This window comes from Oryctolagus cuniculus, chromosome 8 (genome assembly GCF_051225735.1).
Source record: "Oryctolagus cuniculus isolate XC-2025 breed Fujian yellow rabbit chromosome 8, ASM5122573v1, whole genome shotgun sequence".
NCBI classification, from domain to species: domain Eukaryota; kingdom Metazoa; phylum Chordata; class Mammalia; order Lagomorpha; family Leporidae; genus Oryctolagus; species Oryctolagus cuniculus.
Window position 1 is genome coordinate 74,120,709 of NC_142874.1, and position 25,498 is coordinate 74,146,206.

The 25,498-nt window shown below is 36.3% G+C and overlaps 1 protein-coding gene across 3 annotated transcripts in view; it reads left to right on the plus strand.

The window, feature by feature from the left end:
- The window catches only part of PRDM5 (PR/SET domain 5), a 250,855-nt gene that overhangs the window by 162,529 nt on the left and 62,828 nt on the right, over positions 1-25,498 (plus strand). For 2 of the 3 annotated variants that reach the window (XM_089302575.1, XM_089302574.1), the window contains 3 exons: positions 180-273; positions 5,284-5,444; positions 8,503-8,596. In XM_089302575.1, the coding sequence (XP_089158701.1) occupies positions 180-273; positions 5,284-5,444; positions 8,503-8,596 (349 nt within the window). Of the gene's footprint in view, positions 1-179; positions 274-5,283; positions 5,445-8,502; positions 8,597-25,498 lie in introns of those variants that run through there. The other variant, XM_089302576.1, reaches the window with a different exon arrangement.

The following is a 25,498-nucleotide window of genomic DNA, read 5'->3' on the forward strand; positions in this document are numbered from 1 at the left end:
CAGGAACCTCAAAGCATATGTGGAGCCAGGACTCTGCCCTAGGCATCTGAAGCGATGTTTTAACCACTGCACATAATGCCACTCTTGCCCCCTTTAGCTCTTCAGCATCGTGATTCTGAGTTCCAGTTATTGCAATGTTGAGCTGATTCTAATTCCTCTCTCTCACACTGTCTTTGCAGACTCACTCTGAGGAGAGACCGTTCCAATGTGAAGAATGTAAAGCTTTGTTCCGGACTCCATTTTCCTTGCAGAGACACCTGCTAATACACAACAGTAAGTCCCAGTTCAGGTAGTTGAAACAAAAAGGAATATCACACTTTGTTCTTAAAAATGCTTGACAGTGTAGGCATCCAAGAAGTATATCTAAAAGTGGTTATATAATCTGCTTTTAAACATAAAAAATGACTGCTAATTCTGCCTTTCAACTTTTCTTGCTTTAGCTTTTCATTTTTCCACAGTAAGCTTACTCATTTTGAGGCATTTCATTCTATGTCATTTATTCCCATTATTTATGAGTTTTATTTAAAATATTAACTATAATTAAAAGGTATCTTTGAACTTTGTTTTAAAACAGATATTCTTGTTTTCTTTTAAGTGCATTGCCAAGGAAACATGTTTGACACTTTAAAACTTGAAGCTCTCTGGCATAATTTTACTCACAAACCTTTAGAGTTGGGAAGGATATCTAATTTTATGCTTTAATTTGAGAGGAATTGAAAACATTGAGACTCAGAGAAGCCCAGAGACTTCCACAGGGCATGTCAGTGCTGCTGCCTAGCATCCAGTTCTCTGACAGCTGCTTTCCAACTCAGGACTCTGCCTTTAATTTCTTACTTCTTTCAGGAGGGGAATGTTTTTCTTTTAGACTAAGTTTTACATAAGCACACATGACAGTCTACCAGTTACACCGAGAGCTTCTTTCCCCTTTTATTTTATTTTTTTTAAAGATTTATTTATTTATTTGAAAGTCAGAATTACAGAGAGAAGGAGAAACAGAGAGAGTGAGAGGTCTTCCATCCACTGGTTCACTCCCCAATTGGCCGCAACAGCCAAAGCTGTGCCAATCCAAAGCCAGGAGCCAGGAGCTTCCTCCAGGTCTCCCACGTAGGTGCAGGGGCCCAAGGACTTGGGCAATCTTCCATTGCTTTCCTAAGCCATTTAGCAAAGATCTGGATCAGAAGAGGTGTAGCAGATCTTGAATCAGCGCCCGTATGGGATGCCAGCATTGCAGGTGGCCACTTTGCCCGCTACACCACAATGCCAGCCCCTTCTCCCTTTTAAGTAGAATTTATAGTCACATCACTGAAGAACATCACTTTATTGTGAAAAAGAAAATGTTATTGGCATGCTGAGTCATCAAGTAAGTTCTCTGCTCAGATGCTGAAGTAACCAGAGACTTACTACACTACTGCATCCATGTTAAAGAAGGAATTGTGTTTCATCCATTCCTTTTGAGTTGCTTAATCAGTAAAGAATTCTCTAAACACAAAGTTCTACTGCTGCTTAAAAACCTTTAATATTTCCAAAGAAAGCAGAACCATTAATCAAGCTTGACAGTTGGCTGGACAGAGCAGTATCTCACAAGAAATTGTCTCTAGTCAAGTGAAAATGTCTAAAATACAAAATAAGGAAGATATTACATTTTTAATAAGTACTGAGTGGCAATGATGAAGATGAAAGCAGTCTGCTTCCTGTAGAGGAAGATAGTGCTGTGCTCTCCTGCCATCTGCACTCACCTTACAGTCCTGGAGGTGTTGTTAGCACAACTTTCCATTTTCCTGTGGAGAGCAACCGTATTTAAGACACAGAATATGTTTTGCAACAACAGAAATTTTCATTCTATTTTGGTATTATTTACATTAGGAAAAATAGCTCTTAAGAAATTAGTGGATTTTTGAATAGGAATTTAGACATATGAACTTCCTTTATATTGTGATTTGTATGACTAAGTTTGGTCTAATGTTCAGGAAGCTTTTCTTTGGAAAGGTGAAATTTAATTTGTAATGAGAGAGAGAGAGAGAGAGAGAGAGAGAGAGAGAGAAACATCTTCCATCCACTAGGTTCGCTCCTCAGATGGCCGGAGCTGCGCATATCTGAAACCAGGAGCCAGAGCTTCCTCTGGTCTCCCCCATGGGTGCAGGGTCCCAAGCACTTGGGCCAACTTCTACTGCTTTCCCAGGCCATAGCAGAGAGCTGGCTTGAAGTGGAACAGCAGGGACTTGAACCGGTGTCCATATTGGATTCCAGCACTGCAGGCTGTGGCTTTACCCACTACGCCACAGCGCCAGACCAAGGCATATTTTTTAACAGAAGGAATCTAATACTTTTGATTTCAGCTTATTTGTTCTCATCAACTTAAGAAAAAAGATGGAAGTGATTGTATGTAGATTGTGCTAGGTATCATGTTTTTAATGTTGATCAGGATGTTAATTAGAGGCTTTGTCATGACATCTGTCCAGGAAATCAAATTTAATAATTGAGTGAGTAAATGAGTTATTGAAGGTAAAGTTAGCCATCAGTGATAGCCAGGGAGTGAAAAGGACGGGAAAATCAGGGACTGGCGATGTGGCCCAGTGAGTTAAAGCTGCCACCTACAGTGCTGGCATCCCATATGGGTGCCAGTTCATGCTGTAGCTGCTCCACTTCCTATCCAGCTTTTGCTAATGGCCTGGGAAAAGCAGCAGAGGATGGCCCAAGTTTTTGGGCCCCAACTACCCACAAGGGAGACCTGAATGAAGCTGCTATCTCGTAGCTTCAGCCTGGTCCATGCTAGCCATTGAGGCTATCTAGGCAGTAAACCAGAAGATGGAAGTTCTTTTTCTCTTTTTTTCTCACTCGCTCTCTTGCTCTCTCTCTCTCTCTGTATAACTCTGACTTTCAAATAAATAAATTACTCATTAAGAGAAATATAGGAAAATCAAATTTGGCAAAAAAAGATAGGATAAAATAATAGATCTTATACAATGTGAAAAATTAATACTTGTGTAACTTCAGAAGATGAAGGCTTTTATTAGAAATGTATCAGCACTATATTTCAAAATGTAAAGAATAACTTGTAATAATTTTTTGGGGAAATTATTGTTTTTCTAACATACTAAGAAGCAAAAGGCAGATTGCTGGCCACATTCTAGATATTAACTTGGGAGCAAACTTTGATTAACTTAAGATAGAAAAATTTATGAAGACCTCCCATCAAAATTTAATTTTTATTTATATAAAATATAAAATCTGAAGTTAAAATAAATAAAAAATTATACAGATTTCCTTTGGGTAGTATGATGAAGATTGTTTCCTTTGTCCAACATTTTGGTTCACTTTATCTAATGAAAAATTTTAATAAGAGCAATCTCAGTTTTTTTAAACAAAGTATTTTGCAGTGCCTGAATAGATTTGCTATTATTAATATTTACCATCCTATATCAATTGATGACTTCCCATATGTTTTCACTGATTATATACTTTGTACAAATAAAATGTTTACACTTGTCTATTTATAGGTACACGCAAACACACATATAAAGACAAAGTAGATTACAAGAATAATACCTTGCAATAAAAATACACAAAAGCAAAATGTAAGCAAGGCTCTCAGAATTCACACAGCTCATGTGTGGTTTTAATGTGACTTTGTTGCAGATGTGAAATGTCAATAGTCCTCTCAGAGACTTTAATCAGAGCCATAATTCTGCTAGAAACGATGAAGGAAAAGTAGTTGTTCTTTCCATTTTTCTCTCTCCTCTCTTTTCCTCCATCTGTCTGTCTGTCCCTTACTTCTTCCACTTCTTCCCGTCTTTCAATTTGTTCTTTTTTTTTTTTTTAAGATTTATTTATTTTACTTGAAAGTCAGATTTACACAGAGAGAAGAGAGGCAGAGAGAGAGAGAGAGAGAGAGAGAGAGAGGTCTTCCATCTGTCGATTTACTCCCCAGGTGGCCACAACGGCCGGAGCTGCGCCGATCCGAAGCCAGGAGCCAGAAGCTTCTTCTGGGTCTTCCATATAGGTCAGGGACCCAAGGACCTGGGCCATCTTCTCCTGATTTCGTAGGCCATAGCAGAGAACTGGATCAGAAGTGGAGCAACTGGTTCTCGAACTGGCACCCATATGAGATGCCAGTGCTTCAGGCCAGGGCATTAACCCGCTGGGCCACAGCGCTGGCCCCCCATTTCTTCAATTTGGAAAGAGGAAATAAGAGGATCTCCACATTTCTAAATTTATTCCTGGTTTGAAAGGATATTAGAAGAGATTGTTTGAAATTGAGATAGTTTCTTATTTAGTTGTAAGCATTAATTCTTTCTGTATTTTGCCTCTTAGTCCATGTGATATGTGAATCTATGCTAATATCTAATTATTCTCTGAAAAATGAAAATACTTGTGAAGACTAATTTTATTCATATAGTCTTGCACTTCGTGCATTTTTTAAGGGCCTTGTATAAAACACTGTCTTTGGATTGTGCACATTCATTACTAAAATTGTACTTAAAGCTGACCACCAAGTTAAGAGTTACGTGTTAGGAGCTACAAAGATCACATTTATATGAAAATTAAAATAGAAATGTGAGATCCCTAATCATGGTTTCTAGAGTTACTTTCCCCTCAGGCCTAGGCTGTCAAATGAGAATGTGAACATGCTCACATGTACTCAGGGTTTCAAGCTGTAGGGTGGAAAACAGAGGTAGCCACACTGCTTTCCCCTGCCCTGGTCTGGCAGCCCCTGCAGGGTTTCTGTGAGAGCCTGTTGTCTCCCAGCAGCCCAAGGGCAGGGTCAGGAGTCTGCAGTACAGGTCCCTTGGATAGTGCTGGGGAAAAGTCCTCTCCAGAAGGAGAGTGCCTGACCACCTGCCCTCCTCAGCTTGAGCTCTTTCCCTGGAGGCACAGGACAGGGATGGATTGGAGGGGGTGGGGAAAGGCACCTTGCTTCATGCAGGCCTGTGTAACTGCAAGAGTCTGGTAACCCTTAGCCCTTGCCCTAGAAATACATGCTCTGAAAATGTTCACAGGGTGGTTAGAAGATTAGGAAATTCGACCTCTGCATTTGAGACTGAGAATGGAAGATAGTTAAATACCTTTCCCCTGGCCACACAGTGAATTAGCAAATATGGAACTGGAATTTGAGGCAACAGGTTGGTTTTTATCCTTGTGATAAGTTGTTAGAGCTGCAAAGCTGATTTTTTTTTTTTTTTTTTTGGAGGAGACAGCACTAGATCTGGTGTACATGACAGAGGTCTCAGGGATCCTCCTGCTGTTATATCTGATGTTTCTCTTATGGGGCTTTTTGTTCCTAAGGCGAGAGAACTTTCAAGTGTCCTCATTGTGACGCCACCTTTAAAAGGAAGGATACATTAAATGTGCACGTCCAGGTGGTCCATGAGAGGCATAAGAAATACAGATGCGAGCTGTGCAATAAGGCATTTGTTACGCCTTCAGTGCTTAGAAGTCATAAGAAAGTAAGTAGATGCCTTCTGCTAGTCTGAATGGATTATATATTTAACATATGTGTGCATAGATATTATTACATAATTTTATATTATTTTTTCAACCTGATCCATATGATAAATGCACGATTCATATAAGCTCTTCATAAAATGACTATTTTCTTCATTTTTCAAAGTAAACATTTTTTTCCATTAAACGGAACCTCAAATTTAGATGTGGATACTCCATAACCCTTAGCTGTGCTGACACATGGATCATTCAAAGTATGCTTATCAATTTTTAAGTATTTTTGAATTAATGTAAGTTTTTCTTTAAATAAATGTCAGGAGTACCTTAATACCTTAGTTTTTCAAAGTTAATCCAATGATTATTGGCAGGTTTTGAGACTGAACCCTTCTAGACTTGGAATGCCCCATCATCTTTGCATCTGTAAGACATATGGAAATTCCTAGCATGAAATAGGGACCTAAGTATTTGTTTAACTCAAATAAAATATTCTTGCTTATGGTATTAATGGAAATCATTCTTTTTTGCATTATGTTGATTTGATAACTACCTCAAGGAAACTGACAGTTTATTTTTTATTTGAATAAATGCATTTTAAGTATAATTTTGTGATAGCAAACATTTTTTTTGATAGCAAACATTTGAGTATTATAAAAATGCAGTTATGGGTTTTAATGTTGACTTCAGAAGTGATTATGCAGTGTGATAATTTTCTGCCAGTTAGCGTGTGGTGGTGAGTGTATGTGAATAAATGATTACTGCTTCAGTATAACTTTTATTTGAGAAACTGTCCTTAACACATCTGTGCCAAGAGGACTAAGCTGTTTTTCATCTTTTGCATCTTTAATGCTCAGGAATAATCACATTGTGCTCACTTTAAACATCTCTAAATAGGATCATTTTTCAACTATCTTTTCTTGGGTTAATTTTTAATATCAATTCAGCAATTTTTTTGTTATTTTTAATAAATGAGGGAAAAGTATCATGAGTTTTCAAGAAAGAGTTCATTGTTTACAACAACATTGTTATGGCGTATACTTGCAGTGTATTGTTCATTTTTATCTTGTATATTTATCCAAGTTGTTTTTATAGTGAGCTGTTGTCATACTTCTTATCCATACTTAAAATAGTTTAGTCTTGTACTTCATTACTATATTTTCTAAACTAATTCTTTATTTACTGATTAGGTATATTTTTTAGTTAAAGGAATATTATAGTTCTTTTTAATTATATGGTATTAATATCTAAGAAACTTCTATCACTGACAAATAAGCCATGTAAGTGAATAGTGAAATACTTATATAGCAACAAAGGAAATCCTATGGATTTCATAAAGGCATTACAGATAAATTGGTAATTCCCTGTTTGGAATAATCCAGTTTTGTAATAATAGAGCTGCATAATCTCTAACCAACCTTATACTAATCAAGAAACAATTGCCATATTTTGCCCCTTCTGTCAGAAAACGAGAAGATAGACCTATGTTAAAATTGTAGGCCTTTTACTTTACATTGGACAATAATGTGCATAGGGGAGTAAACACTGTGACTGAGGTATAAAGGAGTGTGATAACTCAAAACTTTAAGTGAAGACGCAAAAGGAAGTGCCTGCCAAATGAAGAATCAGGGGAATCCCTGTTGGATGCAAGGTTGTAGAATTTCATAGCAATTGATGAGACTGTTTTCAAACCTGATGTAAATCTTTCCTAGAGAAAACAATACTTACGGTCTCCAAGGTGGATTAAGGTATCTAGTTTGTAGCTTTTTAAAAAATTATAAATACTATAGTATAGCACCAAATTTAGATTATACTATAACTATGTAAATTTACAAATTAAGGGTCAATAAGACTCTGAAACCAGTTATATCAAAGTTAGCAATGTAATATGGAAGACGGAAGTTTCTTCTCTGTTAGTGGTTCTCTGATGTTGTTACGTGTTAGGTAATTGCCCTACCCCTTTTCTCCATCTCAGCCAGTTTCCCCTTCTGAGAACATGTCATCAAAAAAATTAATCCATCCTATTCTTTTTCCATTATGATTCAAATAATAGTTACTTGTCAGTAATGTATATTAGAACAAGTAAACACAGGAACTGGGAGTTCAGCTTTGTAATGTATTACAGGTGCCACACTTTCTGCTGTTATTCATTTTGGGGTTCTCATTGAAAAAAATTCAAAAAGCAAAATCATAGATAATATGCAGACACCTGAAGGAATTGCCACCTCCTTCTCCCTTTTTTTTCTATCTGATCTTGAGAAACAGTTGTGTTTGAGAAATCTGTGACCCCTTATTTATTGGAGCGATCTCTTTTGATGTTGGTAGAAAAACTGGTCTCCCTATGGGAGTGTGAGGCCAGTTTAAAACACACACGCACTCTCTCTCCTTTTTGTTTTTGTTTTTGGAGGGGTCACTGTTTTTTTCTTTGAACTCTCAGACATTCAGTGAAACTCATTTTTGATGATACTCACCTTTTCTGGTGTGATTGTTAATACCTAGATGCATGGTATGTTGAGGGCCAAAATGCTCTTTCAAATTGACTGCTCAATTAACACCTGCTGCTTTTAAGGATCACCTCAGATCTATATTCCTTGTTGCTTTGCAGTAAAATCAGTCCAGACAAGCATAACGCAAGTAACAGATGACTTTATTGAGATTAATTCTGTCTTCAAGAGTTAAATACACACAAAGAATGTGAAAAATGCTTCAAAGGAAGTGTTTCTTGGCAGCAGTCAAGGGCAGCTGTAGCCCCAGTTTGATTATGTGGTTTTGCTAACATACACTGGTTTTGTATAACTTAATCATTTTTAGATGGGAGCTCCATGAAGGCTTAAAAAATAAACTGCAGAATTGTTTTCAAATTAACACTAATGCACGATTCTAAGAGTTTTTGGGAACCAGTGGGAGTATCGGTGATAAATTGTTTAAAATCTCATTGTGATATTAAATCATTTTAATGAAACATAATCCTGGAAAATAAGGATTTACTGTTGTCAGAGGCACTTAATCATCTTTACCGAATTCTATGTGTTTATCCTCAGTCTTTTTTTATTCCTTTCCATTTAGACACATACAGGAGAAAAGGAAAAAGTCTGTCCATATTGTGGCCAGAAATTTGCCAGCAGCGGGACGCTGAGAGTTCATATCCGGAGCCACACAGGTATGGAGACTGGGACTAGAGATGAAAGCGGCAGAGGAAATCACGTTTTTTCCAACACAGGGACCACCAGGCTATTACAAAGTCTCCCGCAAGTTAGGACTGAATCTTGGCTTTCTCCCCCTCCCTTAAAGTATTGTAAAATCCAGTTCCGTACTCTAGAGGAATTTTGAATGAGTGTATTTTTCCAGACTAAGGAAAATATCTAAAGTAGCAGTCATGTCTTTATTGTTGGGTTGTGATGTAGCGCTGGCTTGCCTTCTATACAATTCTGATGGATGGGGAAAACAGTTTCACCTTCTATCGAAGCTGCTGGCCTCCTCATGCAGTCCTTCCTAAGCCTCTGATCACGTGAGGCCTTTTGAACTTCAGAGTCCGTAGAATGTGACTTGAATGCTTTAGAATTTTGTTAGACACAGGAGTCATATAGATTATATCTGTTAGACCGCAGATGACTTCCTAAAGGCCCCTATTCTTCTCTTACTACTTTCTGTGCAATTTATCCAATGAAAGAGGGTTCATGAACAACTAAATATTTTTGGAATAAACTTGTCTGGATTTTATCTATCATATAGATAAGTAGTTGAAGAGCCTTGGAAGAATATTCTTGATTTTGATAGCCAGGTGATTTTTACATCAGTCTGAAATGTTTTTTTCACACTTGCCAGACTATCATTATATTGAAAAGTATGTAATTTAATCACTAGAGCTGAAACTGTCTAGTCAAGGACTGTTGTATTTGACTTTTTTTATCATAGTATCCCCAGCACTTACAGTATCTGCTGTAATAACTGTGTTGTGAATGAAGAAATGTTGGAAGTTAGTTTAAGTAGGTCAGAGAATCAGTACAGTTAGTGGAGGAAGGACAAGAGTCAAGGATAATTTCATGTTTTGGATTTTTTCTGGTTAAAGCTAAAAAAGACATTCAGCCAATTTAGTATTTCTTGTCTTAAAATAGCCAAATACTTTGAAGTGAAACACATAATCAACAGCAGATCAAGCATTACACAGGATGGCTGTGGAAAGAGGAAAGGAAAGTCGTGTTTAGAAGTTATCGAGAGAAAGAGAGGTTTCAGGCTTTCTGTTGTGGAAGTAGAGATCAGCAAAATGAACAGTGCCCTGCAGCAGAAGGAAGTGAGCAGCCGAGAGTCATCTTGGAGACATTGCCCATGGCCATGAGCACCATGTACTCACTACAGGGAAGCAGTGAGTAATTAGTGAAGAGGAGGCAGAACTCTTTAGTCTGGGAACAGCTTGTGCCATCTGCTCCTGGTGTTTGAGGTCTTTTGATGCCCCTTTCTTACATGTCTTTGGGGATGGGTGGAGTTGGCATGAGGTGAAAGCAAGAGTAAAATCAACAGCCTTCCATTCTGTATCAGTAAAATTCTCAGAAGATGTCTTTATGCTACACCTACAGTATAACTCAGAGTTTTCGGCTTGGAATGTAATTGGTGCACGAGAAGAGAGCAAGGAAGGCAATAGGAAAAGTATTTTATCTGCATATCAAGTAATAGGTTTATGGTAATGCTGTGAATTGCCATGATGTAACTGAATTATATTTGGTCTAGTGTGTCTTTATTTTATTGTGAGTAAATTTAGATAAAATTTATCTTTACATCACACAAATAACATGAGTTATTTATTTTTTAATCATTCTTTTATTTTACTAAGATGAAGAGAACAGATTTCATTTCATTTTGTAGGTACAATTCTAAGAATATAAGCATACTTTCCTCCCTTCCTTTCTCCCGCCCTCAATCCCCGTTCTTCCTTCCTTTCTTTTTTTTTTAAGTTTTTACAAAAACATAATTTTACTCCACGAGTAGAAAGTAGAAAGACCCAGTTCCACAGAAATATAAACAATGGTTAAAAACAACAATCAGATCAAAAGATATTAATTTCATTTCTATACTTTTTTTTTGAATTCTGCCTTAAGTCTCACATATCAGAGAAGGCATATGATATTTGTATTTTTGGGACTGGCTTTCTTCACTAAGCATAATGGTCTCCAGTTAAAGTCAGAATGCATTAAAGCATAGGTTCCAACATAAAAATTAACTAATCAAGTAAAATACTTGATTATTGGAAATAATTGCATCCTTGAGAATTCTGTGTGCTTACATTTTATTTTACTCTTGGGAAGGACAAGCACTGGAGAAGAATAAAGCAATTAAACTAGTAATTACTTCCAAAGTTTTAGTTACTGTTATCCTCTATAAAGTTGCAATAAAGAGCTCTAAAAATTCTCTTGGATAAAAATATTAAAGATATATTTTTTATTGTTGTCCTATATTATGTTCCTTATCATATATACTCTAAAAATATTGTAAAATCCAAATCATTCTGTATATGATTTGGTTATTTATTGTACATGCAAATCTATACCATATGTATAGATTATGGCCTATTAAATAAGATTTCTACCCAAGAGAACTGACCATCGACGTGTAAACAGTTCAGCTAAGATGCAGAAAAGCAAAACATAGATATATACAGAGAGAGGATGTTTGCATTGGTATATAGCTTTTGCTGGCATTCTATTTACTTTGTTCTACCTCCCAAATAATGTGCCTCTCTTTGCACTCCCAAGCTACAACCTGGCTCAGAGTTCTTTAAATTCAATTTTTCTCTTCCTGTATTCATGATTTGATGAAACTCTTCTCAATGCTAGGCATAGCAACTGATGATTGTACTATAGCATGGCATAGGGAAGGATCATGATCTATCCTGCAGGAAGTATTTAGCTATATATTATTTAATGGAAACACAATGAAGTGGCAAGGAACATGAGTGACAGTGGGATGGGGTCAGATGGGGGCAACCTTAAGCAAAATTGAAGACCGTGGAAGGCTTTTGTGTCAGTGGTTTGTATCTATATCTGTTTACCACATTAGAAATTAAATGTGTTTACCATATTAGAAAATGTAAAAATATTTAGTTGTTAATTTGTTAAGGAAAAAACAACAATAAACCCACTACATGGCAATATAACATGTTTATAAATAACTACATTTTCCAAACCATGAATAATTTAGTAATAACCCCATTATATGTTAACATATTTTTATAGACAATAATTGCATTCTCCAAGCCAAAAATTATTTAGTGAGAATGATGGAGACATTGTTTTACATTTCTAAAAGTCTATACTGTCTGGGTCAAGAGGCAACAGCTGGGTTCTAGTATCTGTTTCTTCATTTATCCTGCTGCAGTGTGTTTTTTTGGTAGCAGATATGTGGTTAGAGGGGACAGTAACTTAATAGTGTTTGTCAAATAATTTTAAACACTTGTTTCTACACTAAAACTTATAAGAATGCTTTTTTTAAAGCTTTGTTATGTGGGACCAACAATAATCTCAATAAACTTTTCCTATTTTGTTACATAAAATCAACTGTCCTGTGTTGTCATTTGAATGATTTTTACCTATGAATGAATATGTAACAAGATGCACAGGTACTGTGTGATACTGTGTAGATCTTCCACATCTGATAATACCATTTCTAAGCTCATTAGATAGTCTGAGTACTGAGGAACCTTCAAGTGCATTTTAGCAGATATACATGTTAAAGAATTCTAAACTGCCTGACTGTTTTAATTCTTGTATTTGAGGAGAAATATTATCATTTCTTTATTTCTTTTAGAGGCCTTCAAGCACATGGTAGCAGATCAAGTCTTCCAAACTTTTGGATTTTGTCTGATTGCTTTAGTTTTTGTATTTAATTTAAAATACTGTTATTTCTTTTTGTAAATGACAGGCTCATTTATTTTCAAAAAATCACCAAATACCCAATTTTTAATAACCATAGTTAATCATTTTGTTTCATGTAAAAATGTTTCATGAAAAACTGCCATTTCAGCTCACAAGTCAATCATGCAAGTGCTTTTTTCATACTTCAGTGTGTATTACAGATGCTTTAGCTTAATACCTGATTTTTCAAAAGAAAATTAAACAGTTGGTACTCAAGCATTAAATTTTAGTTCAGTTAATTTTTATTTTATCACAGATGTTCTTGAATGAAACTGGTATTTATTTCTGCTGTGAGTGTGGGCCTGTGAATAATAGAGTGCCGAGTATTGCAATTTGCTGCGTCCCAAGATGCCAGTAATTTTACCATTACTTTTATAATAATGCGATAAGTGTTATGATAGTAGTTTTCACCTTGCAAGCCTGGTGAAAGAGTCTTGGAGTACACTAGCCATATATTGAAAAATAGTGCTCTGGAACAGACCCTTGAGCCAGTGATGAATACCTAGAAAAAGATTACTCTGTGTGTGTGTGTGTGTGTGTGTGTATGCATGTCTCTGTGGGGTTGTGTGTGTGTGCACATACCTGTCTGTCTGCATTTGGTGGCCTGTGAGATGGATGAGCAGAGAAGAATGTGTTGACCCATGCAAATAAGCTTCCTTCTGACAGGGAATTCTGTTTATCTGTGACCATTTCTTCAACCTGATGGCTCAGTTTGGTGGTGTTTCCCACTGTTGGTAGTAATGATGTTCTTCATAATAATTTCTGCTGCTGTCGATGATAGTATGTTAATGTCCAGTGTCACTGCCTTTTACTGGAATGTAGATTTTAGAAAGCCACTGGGTGAGTACGAAGTTTGCCCAGTGGACTATTTTTGTATAAGAACTGTGCATTACTCTGCTGAGAATGGTGTCTTCATGATTGTAGACTGAAAAGCATTAGGACTTTTCAAATTTGGGCATATTTGAGTTATACTACAGAATTTAACTATGAAAGAAATTTCCTATTGGATTATTCTGTTCTTAAATTATTCACTGATAATTTGACATTATTTAGTCAGAGATTAGGGAACTGAGTTATAATGAGATTAAATAACTTTCCCCAACTAGAGTTGTCCTGTTAGTAGAATCAGGCCCAATGTGTTTCCTACTCTGCTCTTCCCTGCCACGGGAGTCAGTCTTGCATAAAGGAAAGAGCGGGAGCTTTGGAAACAACTGATATGAGTTCAAATCCTTGCGTCCATCACTAACCAGCTGTGTACGTTTGAGCAAATTTATTTTACCTCTGTAAGCCCTATTTTATCTTTAGGTTCTTTGGGAAGAATAAGTTATATCAGTAAAATACTTAGTAATGTTTTGTAATAGTTGGTCAGTTAATTTTCATAAATATAATTTCTAAAATTTTTCTATAATATCACTGCTGTTGAGACCACTAAAGTAAAGGAATTCTGTTCATTAATACTGTGTGCAAGGTTTTACTGATTGATATAATATCTTATTTCTTATTTTCTCCTTCTTAGATTTTTTTCCTTAAATTACAAAGGATTAGAATTTTCATTTTGAATATCCTTTTTTTCTTCCAACTTTATCAAGATTTTTTTTTTTTTGACAGGCAGAGTGAACAGTGAGAGAGAGACAGAGAGAAAGGTCTTCCTTTGCCGTTGGTTCACCCTCCAATGGCCACCGCGGCCGGCGCACCGCGCTGTTCCGAAGGCAAGAGCCAGGTGCTTCTCCTGGTCTCCCATGGGGTGCAGGACCCAAGCACTTGGGCCATCCTCCACTGCCTTCCCAGGCCACAGCAGAGAGCTGGCCCGGAACAGGGGCAACCAGCACAGAATCCGGTGCCCTGACCAGGACTAGAACCTGGTGTGCCGGTGCCGCAGGCGGAGGATTAGCCTGTTGAGCCGTGGGGCTGGCCCTCAAGATCTTAAATTGTGGAATGTGCTAAAATTTTCTTAACTTGGTTTTATAAGCAAAATCTTAGTTGACCATTGAAAAACAATTGACTTAATTTTATGATGTTTATCAAAATTATAATCAACAGATTATTTCTTAACTTGGTAAAATACGTGGAATATGCATGTTCCTGATTAATTACCTTCTTTTTAACATATATTCAAAGGAGAACTTAATTGAAAAACTCATTTTGGTGTATTTTGAATTCTGAACTATGTCTCACTAATTTATTTCTTGAGCTTAAACATGGTGACCACGGAAATAACCTTTCATAAATTCAGTTTTCTTTGTCATATCAAAACTAGGCCTTGACATTTAAAATTCTTAGTTTTTTGGCAAACAAAAAAGCGGTCTGCACCCTAATGTTTATTGCAGCTCAATTCACAATAGCTAAGACCTGGAACTAACCTAAATGCCCATCAACGGTAGACTGGATAAAGAAATTATGGGACATGTACTCTTTAGAATACTATACCGCAGTAAGAAACAACGAAATCCAGTCATTTGCAACAAAATGGAGGAATCTGGAACACATCATGCTGAGTGAAATAAGCCAGTCCCAAAGGGACAAATACCATATGTTCTCCCTGATCGGTGACGACTGACTGAACACCAAGAGGGAAACCTGTTGGAGTGAGGTGGACGCTATGGGAAACGGTGGCTTGATCAGCATAGCCCTGACTGTTAATGAACAACTTAATACATTATCCCTCTTAGTAGTTTTTTTGTCTGTTCTACTTAATATGACTGGTTTAATTCTGTACTTAATACACAGTTATTCTTAAGTGTTGAAAATTAACTGAAATGTGATCCCTGTTAAACATAAGAGTGGGAATAAGAGAGGGAAGAGATGTATAATTTGGGACATGCTCAAGCTGACTTGCCCCAAATGGTAGAGTTAGAAACATACCAGGGGATTCCAATTCAATCCCATCAAGGTGGCATGTACCAATGCCATCTCACTATTCCAAGTGATCAATTTCAGTTCACAATTGATCATAATGAAAGGACTAAGAGTCAAAGGGAGCACATAAACAAGTCTAGTACCTGCTAACACTAACCGATAGAATAAATAAAGGGAGAGTGATCCAACATGGGAAGTGAGATACTCAGCAGACTCATAGAATGGCAGATGTCCGAAACAGCACTCTGGCCTCAGAATCAGCCCTAAAAGCATTCGGATCTGGCTGAAAAGCCCATGAGAGTATTTCAGGCATGGAAAGCCAAGACACTCTGTCAAAAAGATCTCTGCGAGTGAGATTCCAGTGGAAAGAACAGGTCATCAAAGAAGGAGGTACCTTTCTCTGAAGGGAGGAGAGAACCTCCACTTTGACTATGACCTTGTCTAAACAAGATAAGAGTCGGAGAACTCAGAGGGCTTCCATAGCCTTGGAAACTCATGACTGGAGCATAGGGAGATTACTGATGCCATAGACAGGAGTGTCAATTGGTAAAGTCAACAACAGGAGTCACTGTGCACTTACTCCTCATGTAGGATCTCTGTCCTTAATGTGCTGTGCATTGAGATTTAATGCTATAATGAGTACTCAAACAATATATTTCACTTTGTGTTTCTATGGGGGTGCAAACTGTTGAAATCCTTACTTAATGCATACTAAACTGATCTTCTGTAAAAAAAAAAAAAAAAGAAATTATCAATTCCCAAGTTGACTCTCACTGGGATTAAACATGACAATAGGTCTGCTCTGATTTCATCATCATTTAAAAAAAATCATCTATTATTTTTCACTTTATGTTTCTGTGTGGGAGCAAACTGTTGAAATCCTTACTTAGTGTATACTAAGCTGATCTTCTGTATATTAAGATAATCGAAAATGAATCGATGTGAATGGAAGGGGAGAGGGAGTGGGAAAGGGGAGGGTTGTGGGTGGGAGGGACGGTATTGGGGGGAAGCCATTGTAATCTGTAAGTGTCGTACTTTGGAAATTTATATTCATTAAATAAAAGTTGAAAAAAATTCTTAGTTTTATTAGGCATATATCCAAGGGATGCCTGATTTCTAAATCCAAAAAGAGATTATGGGCAATAAATTCTGTATATACAAAGAATATTTTTCTCTTCCTAGAACTGTACATATAAAAAAAAACTAGCATCAAAGTCCATATATCCAACATTGAAGGGACTAGTTAAATTAATTTTGGTATATGTCAATAAGTTGGAATATTTGTGTAGATAATAAAGTGATATAGATATAAACCAATTAGCATGAAAAGAAATGAGAAAATAAGTTACAAAAACATAATGATAATTTTTTCCTAAGAATTAAGCATTTATATATTAAAGTCTTAAGGGCTCTTTATTAATAGTATATATATATTAATATATTAAATATGGTTTAATATATCATTCATATATAATATGATAAAAATGGTCAATACAAACTAGTAAATTATTAAATGGTAAATTATTTGTCCTATAAATGTGAACAGTTGTGATTTTTTATGTTTTCAATAATAACAATGTTCTAATAAAAATATTTAATGTACAGTAAGCTTATATTTTGATTATGCACATAACTATTACCAGACAATACATGTTAAAGTATTTAGGTTTGAGATCTATCTGTATCTTCTACTCAAGTGGGTCAGGAAAAAGGAGTGCTTAGAATAGTGTGTGTTAAAAAAGAAAATGAGAAGGCATGTATGGTGATATATTAACCCTATGAGAGGAATTCAAAAAATTATAGAAAGTGTGTATTATCTTTTATTTCCATTCCTCTGAAGTATCTTGTAAGTGAATGTATATAGTTTTAAGTGCACTATTCTTTTCTGTTTTCTCATTTTTGAATTTTTAATTATTTAAAATAAGTAGGCGTGTTTATTCCAATGTCAGCAGCTAAGTGATTATACATATCACCTAAATGCAGCTGAGAAGCTTTTTCTGAACAGCCTGCTTCATAGCTTGGCACTTTTGAATGCTTGCTTCCTCAGAACTTTGTTCTTTCAACAGGAAGACATATTGCTTAGATAGTGCTAGACTTGCTGTTGTTAATTTTCGTATAGCTGCTGCTCAGAGAAAACTCAGATTATTCTGAAGAAGCCAAATTTCTTTACTTCCTGCTTATCCCTTTAGAGGATACTAGGACTATCTCCCTGAAAAGGGAATTCCACAAAATCTGTTACTCTCATGGATTTTTCAGGTGTTTTATTTGAAATGCCTTGAACGATAAGTATATCCTCTAGAGAAGAATCGATAAAGCTCACCCAGTCTTTCTGTTACCCCACTGAAAACCTCTCAGTGGCTTCCCCTTCCCTCCTGCAAACATGCCTGTGCCCCGGCTTTCTCATGAAAGTCATCAAATCCCAACCCCTCTCACAGAATGCGTTCCAGGCTCTCTTACTGAGCTTCTATTGCTTTTCTCCAGTTTCCAGTTAGGTGTGACTTTCCCCAAGGTGTGTCACCTGACTTACCACTTTAGATTGGTGTAATCCATGTTTCTATACTACTTTCAATAGAGCTGCCTTCCAATTACTTGTGCCCTATGATCTTCAGTGGCCTGGAGGTTCTCACTTCCTTTAGAACTGTATCCATAACTTAAATTTTACTTCCTGGCATAGAGAAAGAACTTATGAATGGTTGCTGAATGAATAAATTTTAAAAAGCCTTCAAATAGGTTGCAGTACTTGAAAGACAGAGGGAAAGATTCTGGCTTCAAAGTGAGAAGCAATGGATTTGAATCTAAATTTAATTTACCATAAAATCATTTCTTTCTTTAATGCCTACAGAAATCTGTAGAAATTGCTCCAAAAATTGCTAACATTGAAGAAGAAAACACTAAAACTTCCCCATTTGTGAACTGAGCCCATTCACATAGGATAGGTAGGTTCTTTGCTTCCTCCTTCTCGTTCTTTATCCCATTGCTTCATTATAGAGTTGGTGGGAAACAAGACATATAATAAATAATAGTTGATAATGTGGTTTAAGATCTAGTTCACCAAAATCCTAAAGCAACAGTGCTTAAATTAAGGAATATAGGATAAGATTTGGCCAACTAGCACTGAATTCACTGTGACTAATTTCAGCTTGGAGTTGCCTGATTTTTAATCATTCTAACTAGAAAGAAGATAGAAGAAACTGGATCTAACATATACATCCATTTTGTGTGATGAGAGTGAGTCTCAGCTTAGGAACTGAAACAATTACAAATAACCTTGTAGTATGCTCATTTTCCTTTTTTTAACTTTTATTTAATAAATATAAATTTCCAAAGTACAACTTTTGTATTATAGTGGCCTTTTCTCCCCATAACTTCCCTCCCACCCACAACCATCCCATCTCCCGCTCCCAGTCCCATCCCATTCACATCAAAATTCATTTCCAATTATCTTTATATACAGAAGATCAATTTAGTGTATATATATATATATATATATATATAAAGATTTCAACAGTTTCCACCCACACAGAAACACAAAGTGTAAAGTACTGTTTGAGTATTAGTTATACCGTTAATTCATATAGTACACCATATTAAGGACAGAGATCCTACATGGGGAGTAAGTGCACAGTGACTCCTGTTGTTGATTTAATAATTGTAAATCTTATTTATGGCATCTTGCCATGAGTTGCCAAGGCTATGGAAGCCTCTTGAGTTTGCCAACTCCGATCCTATTTAGATCAGGTCATACTCAAAGTGGAAGTTCTCTCCTCCCTTCAGAGAAAGGTACCTCCTGCTTTGATGGCCCGTTCTTTCCACTGGGATCTCACTTGCTGAGATCTTTCATTTAGTTTTTGTTTGTTTGTTTGTTTGTTTGCTTTTTCCCAGAGTGTCTTGGCTTTCCATGCCTAAAATACTCTCATGGGCTCGTCAGCCAGATCCCAATGCCTTAAGGGCTGATTCTGAGGCCAGAGTGCTGTTTAGGACATCTGCCATTCTATGAGTCTGCTGTGTGTCCCACTTCCAATGTTGGATCATTCTCTCCTTTTGAATTCTATCAGTTAGTATTAGCAGACACTAGTTGTGTTTATGTGATCCCTTTGACTCTTAATCCTATCATTATCATCAATTATGAAACTGATCACTTTAGCTAGTGAGATGGCATTGGTACATGCCACATTGATGGGATTGAATTGGAATCCCCTGGCACCTTTGTAACTGTACCATTTAGGGGCAAGTCCAATTGAGCATGTGCCAAACTGTACATCTCCTCCCTATCTTATTCCCACTCTTATATTTAACAGGGATCACTTTTCAGTTAAATTTAAACACCTAAGAATAATTGTGTGTTAATTAAAGAATTCAACAAATGATATTAAGTAGAACAAAAATACTAAAAGGAATAAAGTAGTAAGTTGTCCCTCGACAGTCAATACAAGGGCTGATCAAGTCACCATTTCTCATAGTGTCCATTTCACTTCAACAGGTTTCCTTTTTGGTGTTCAGTCAGTTGTCACCAATCAGGGAGAACATATGGTATTTGTCCCTTTGGGACTGGCTTAGTTCACTCAGCATGATGTTTTCCAGATTCCTCCATCTTTTTGCAAATGACCGGATTTCATTGTTTTTGACTGCTGTATAATATTCTATAGAGTACATATCCCATAATTTCTTTATCCAGTCTACTGTTGATGGGCATTTGGGTTGGTTCCAGGTCTTAGCTATTGTGAATTGAGCTGCAATAAACATTAATGTGTAGACAGCTTTTTTTGTTTGCCAATTTAATTGCCTTTGGGTAAATTCCAAGGAATGGTATGATAGCTGGGCTGTATGGTAGGGTTATATTCAGGTTTCTGAGGAATCTCCAGACTGACTTCCATAGTGGCTTAACCAGTTTGTATTCCCACCAACAGTGGGTTAGTGTCCCTTTTTCCCCACATCCTCGCCAGCATCTATTGTTGGTAGATTTCTGAATGTGAGCCATTCTCACTGGGGTGAGGTGAAACCTCATTGTGGTTTTGATTTGCATTTCCCTGATTGCTAATGACCTTGAACATTTTTTCATGTGCCTGTTGGCCATTTGGATTTCCTCTTTTGAAAAATGTCTATTGAGGTCCTTGGACCATCCTCTTAAGTGGGTTGTTTATTTTGTGGTTGTGGAGTAATTTTCACTGCGTAGCCAGCTTTTCCTTCAGTAGAGACTGGGGCTCCCATTGTTTATCACATGTAAATTTCTCTTTCAAGTTATACTATACTTTGGTTTTCTGTTTCTATGTCTAGACACTATGCTGAAGGGTAAGGTAGCTGGGACTCACGCCCTTATCCAAGTTTATTGAAGGAGAGGAGCTCTCTCAAACAGTCATTTCACAGCTGGCACAATAGGATTCTAAGACTGTTCTCATCTTCTAGATGAGGAAACTCAGATTGAGAGATGCAAATGACCTATCAAGCTAATAAGACCCAAATATTTTTATTCCAAATTTTATTTTTATGTTAACCTCTCTATCTTACTCTGCACAGCTGTTAAAATTACCTCAAGAATGATAACAATTCTGTATGCTTCTCAGTATAAAGTGGGGAATGAATTTCTAAAAGTCCTATTTCAGTGCTGTAAAAGTTTTATGCTTTAGAGCCAAATGAAAATTACTTTAATTTTTTTCTTTGCATTCACATATTCATTTACTCGAGAGTCATCTTTATAGTGGGCATTAACATACAGAAGAAAATGATGATTACATTTAGTTTTGCTGGGTTCTTTTTGTTTTTTTTCTTTGTAGGAGGTTATTATTAATTGTTACTTGGACCTTTGAATACACTACAATGTGATGAGATGTTTATGGTATTAATAGTCTTTTAATGTTTTCCCCAGTATGTTGAAGGAGTCAATTTCATTTTGTTTTTATAACATTTAAAGTGTCCACCAGTAATTTGGAAGCCAGTTTTCTTTTTTATGACATAAAGTAATTCTCAGTTTTATGACTCCAGTTTATGTTTCTTCTTTATAGTTTGCTGTTGATGTCTTTCAAGATTTCCTGTCTAGTACAGCAGCAGCATGGTTTTGTGTGATATTAAAAGCAGTTTCCTTCCTCTCAGTTTTCTTAGAATAGGTATTTTCTATTGGCTCAAGACTTAGGGATCATTCTACGAGACAGTGATACATTAGCTATTGCATGACTACCTGTCTGTTAGTTCTAGGAGCAATCTTAGTATTTATGTTTCTGTGTTCATTTTTGTTAATGGTAGTTGAAAAACTTTTTTCTACTTTCCAATTCCTTCATGTTTTGATTGGATTTATCTTACTACCTTTAGTGACCAACCTGATGTGTCTTTACTTCATATTGTTTCACTCCCTTTCCCTCCTATTCCCATCGCCTCTGTTTTTTGACACTAGGGGAAAGTCAGCAAAAACTTGCTGTTCTGTTTATTTTGAAAATGTTATTTCTTATAAACCTTACACCCACCTTCTGAAGTCTACTCACTCTTCGTAATTTGGTGATTAGAATTAGCACATGACATTTGCTTTTATCAATTTTAAAAATATATTATTTTGACTTTTAGAATAGAAAGGATTTTCAGAAATGATGTTTCAAGCCTTGCCTGAACAGTTGCCTTGCAAAATGCAATGGTTTCTCCAAGGTCACACAATTAGTATGTGATCCACCTAGAACTAAGTCAAGGCTTAAACTTATTCCAAATATAGCATTGCTGGTGTTTTTATATCTTATTTTTTGACATACATCCTAATTCTTACTGTTACACTCAAACTTATCATAGAATTGCATACTTTCCTTCCATAATGTTTGGTGATATGTTCTTGATATTTCAACAAATAGAAGATAATATTCTCAATTTCAGAACTTGAAGAATTTCATATAGTTTGTTCACCTGTTTTCTGAGACCTTAACCTGGATATGGAGAAACTTTTCCTCTGCAAAATCAACTATCCAGAATACTGTGCTGTTTATTATCAGGTTCATATCCAAAGCCTGGATCCTGCAGGCAGATGATAGGCTGTAGTATCCATTGTATTTATTTCCTCCCTGCATGGCCTTCAGATAAGTTGCTTAAACTATTCAAAGCTTAGATTTGTTATCCAAAAAACAGGGATAGCAATATTCCCAACTGCATAGTGTTGTTTTGAGGAACACATGAAGGTATATTTGAAAAATTTTGCCTGGTGCCTAATGTGGTGTAAGCATGTGATGATCACATAAGTGATTGCCACTGACTCACTGGTGTTTTGCTTTTGTGTATCTGCCTGTGCTGAATCCAAGCGCTCATACTCCTTTGATGCCCTGGTTGACTTTCTGTTCCCAGTTTCATCACACTTGTCTTTTCGTAAACAAAAGACTGAATACCTAGATCATCTATAAAACATAGATTAGGGTTTGCTGTCACCCAGTGCACGTTTAGGATGAGTGAAGGTGCATGTACAGTGTGCTGCTGTCATCGTTGGGGAAGGTGAATGTTTAGGTCTGTGTCTGGTGGCAGCTCTGTAATTTATCATCTGGTTTCCTAGGCTGGAACGACAGAGATGGCACTTAGCAAGTCAGCTGAATAGTGGAGCACGTTCTCCTGTGGCTTTATAGCTTCCTAGGGTCAGTGAGAGTGGGACTCATTCAGCGAGGGAATCCACAGACGGTGACATGAATTCCATCAGTTGTTCATAAATTATGAGAGAAATTCTAGGAACTGCTTTTGAGTTTTTAAAGCTCTGGGCCAGAAGGTTAATTACTTGCCTACAGTTCCAACCAACTTTCCGTGTTAATAGATACCGGCTGTGTTGGTCCTTCTGTTCCAGGCTTCCTTGCATACTGCTGTTTGAATGTAGTAATAAATCACTGTCTTCAGAAATATTTAAATTTTTTTTAGTAAATACTTGGGATCAGCTTAAAAATAAAGGCTTGGTATGTTATAATGTGTTTATACTTGGGTTTTAGCCACTAGTTTTGTTCTTCTCTATAGAATTCATTCTTTTAATGTTGTTCACCTTTACAAATAAGTAATAGCTACATTTATAAATACTTTTAAGTAATTAATTTTATGTAATAATCGTTAATAAAAACAGTATGTTAATTGTAAACATAAATGAAAATTTAAGCTTGTTTTTCACTTTTTTATAGGAATTAGATGACCTCCATAAATTGAGAGAATATTTATTTTGCTATATATTTTTTCTAAGTGATTCAGTACTAATATTAGGCCAAATCAAGTGTTCTCCTACCTGCACATAATCTAAGAGATAATAGAAATATTGAGTGTATGTTCTGCAAAGAAATGAGTTACTTCCTGAACTTTGTACTTTAAGAGGTTCAGATTTTCCCCAAGAAGTGTTTGATTGTGATTTTCATATTCATAGGTAAATCTTTTCTCCATTTTTTTTTAGCACTTCATGTAATTTCTGACCACCAACCACATCACTGAAATGTATCAATTCTTCTTATCTCTCCCCTTTCCATATACTCAGTCAGTTGGTTTTGGGTTAGTTGACAAGCATATATAAAAACTAGAGAGACATTCATTTTGTAGTGTGAGTACAATTAGTGTCATTATCCGTTTTTTTCTTTTTCAAATATATGACAGTCCCTGATATTTTCATGCAAAAATTACAGCGCTTATGTCAAGATTTGTTAAAGGTCAAAATAAGGGACACAGAGGAAGAAGTAACATTTATCCAGAAATAGACTGTTGTAAGCAGTAATCTCATGAATTAATGATATAATCTGGAGACTGTAAAATGGATCATTTAAAATATACCATCATTTCTGTAACTCATGTTTTTATTATTTCTTCATTTTTCTAATACACTGGGATCTTCAAAAATGTAAATGGCTGAGGCAGCAGTTTTTGTCAGCTGTATTTCAATAGCTTTATTCATTGAGTTTGACATTTGTAATAATATACCTGTATTCAGTTTGCACCCATCAACATTTTCCTTTAGTTTACGAAAACGAAAGGAGATTTGATTTTTAATATGTATTTTCTTCCTCCATTGCTACCATTGTTCCCCTCCCAAGAAGAATTCTCTGTGCTGTTTCTCTGCAACTCCACACTATCCTTCAGGGCTGGGGAAGGTTTTATATCTTCTCTAGTTTTGGAGGAAAGAGAGTAATTTTCTGGGCTTCTTGCTGCTTAAAGGTCTGTACTCTTGGCTTGTTGTTGCTGGCTTGAAGTACAGGAAACTCCCGTATGCAGGCAGCTGAGGGTTTAACTGCTTGATCACTCCATGGCTGCTGTGCATGAGCTAAGTTCATAAGTCCTGGGTAAATTGAAACTTCTGGTAGAAATTCCTAAAAACACAACTGCTGGATGAAAGGATTAGTGATTTTCACACCAAAAATCCAACTCAACAATAAGATCAATAATTAAGGACTCTTCTCCCTTACCTTAAATTGTCCCCTATCATGCCAGCATGGAATGAATATTCAAAGAAGAGTTTTTGTTTCTTGGTCAGAAACTAAACTTTGGCAGTGTCTGGCTAGTCCAAGTCTTTATCCTGTTTGTGAAATAATCCACTTTGCTTCTGTCAGCACTCTCATGAAGGACCTAATGAAGGCATCTTGTTGCTTTCCAACAAATCACATGTAATGGAACAGATGTACATACCTGGTAGCCAAAGTCAGAGCCTCTTGATAGGGGATCTTTTACTTTCTCTTCCTAGCTAATTATAGTTTTAAATTATTCATTAACTCTTGACTTTTTTGCATGATTTTCATCTCATATTTGTTTTCATTAGTAAAATTTAATTTTTGTTTTGCCCTCCACCAGTCTGGCTCTTTTTTATTTCACACTGGAAGGTTAGTGAGCACATGGCTCTTCTCTTTCTCCCTCTCCCCGGTGAACTTCACCTAGTTTGATTTGGCAACTTGTCTGAAATGGGAGAAGGATACTGCAGCTGCATCCTTTAAGTAAAAGGATTTTTTTTTTTAAGAAAAAAATTTGATTGATTGATGTGGCAGAAGTATTTTGAGAAGGAAAGGTCTCTTTATTTGATTTTTACATTTGATTGCCCACTTCCTTAAAATTGTGCACTCTGTAAGCTTTTAAAAGTAGAATATCTGTAAATACTCAGAGAGTAAATGTCAAGTCCAGGATTTTGTTGTCTTTCCTTTAAAGATGGTGTCCTTGGGTTTGACCTCTTCAAACCCAGTGAGATTCCTCAGGGTTTGATTAATGGGGATATTCTCAGAGTAACAGGGTGGGGTTCAGGGAGGTCAGTGGGTTTTCATGGCTCTTTTGGCTGCAGGGGGGAAAAAGTATTTCAATTCACAGAAAGGTGCCAAGAATGAACTTGAGCTACTCCCATT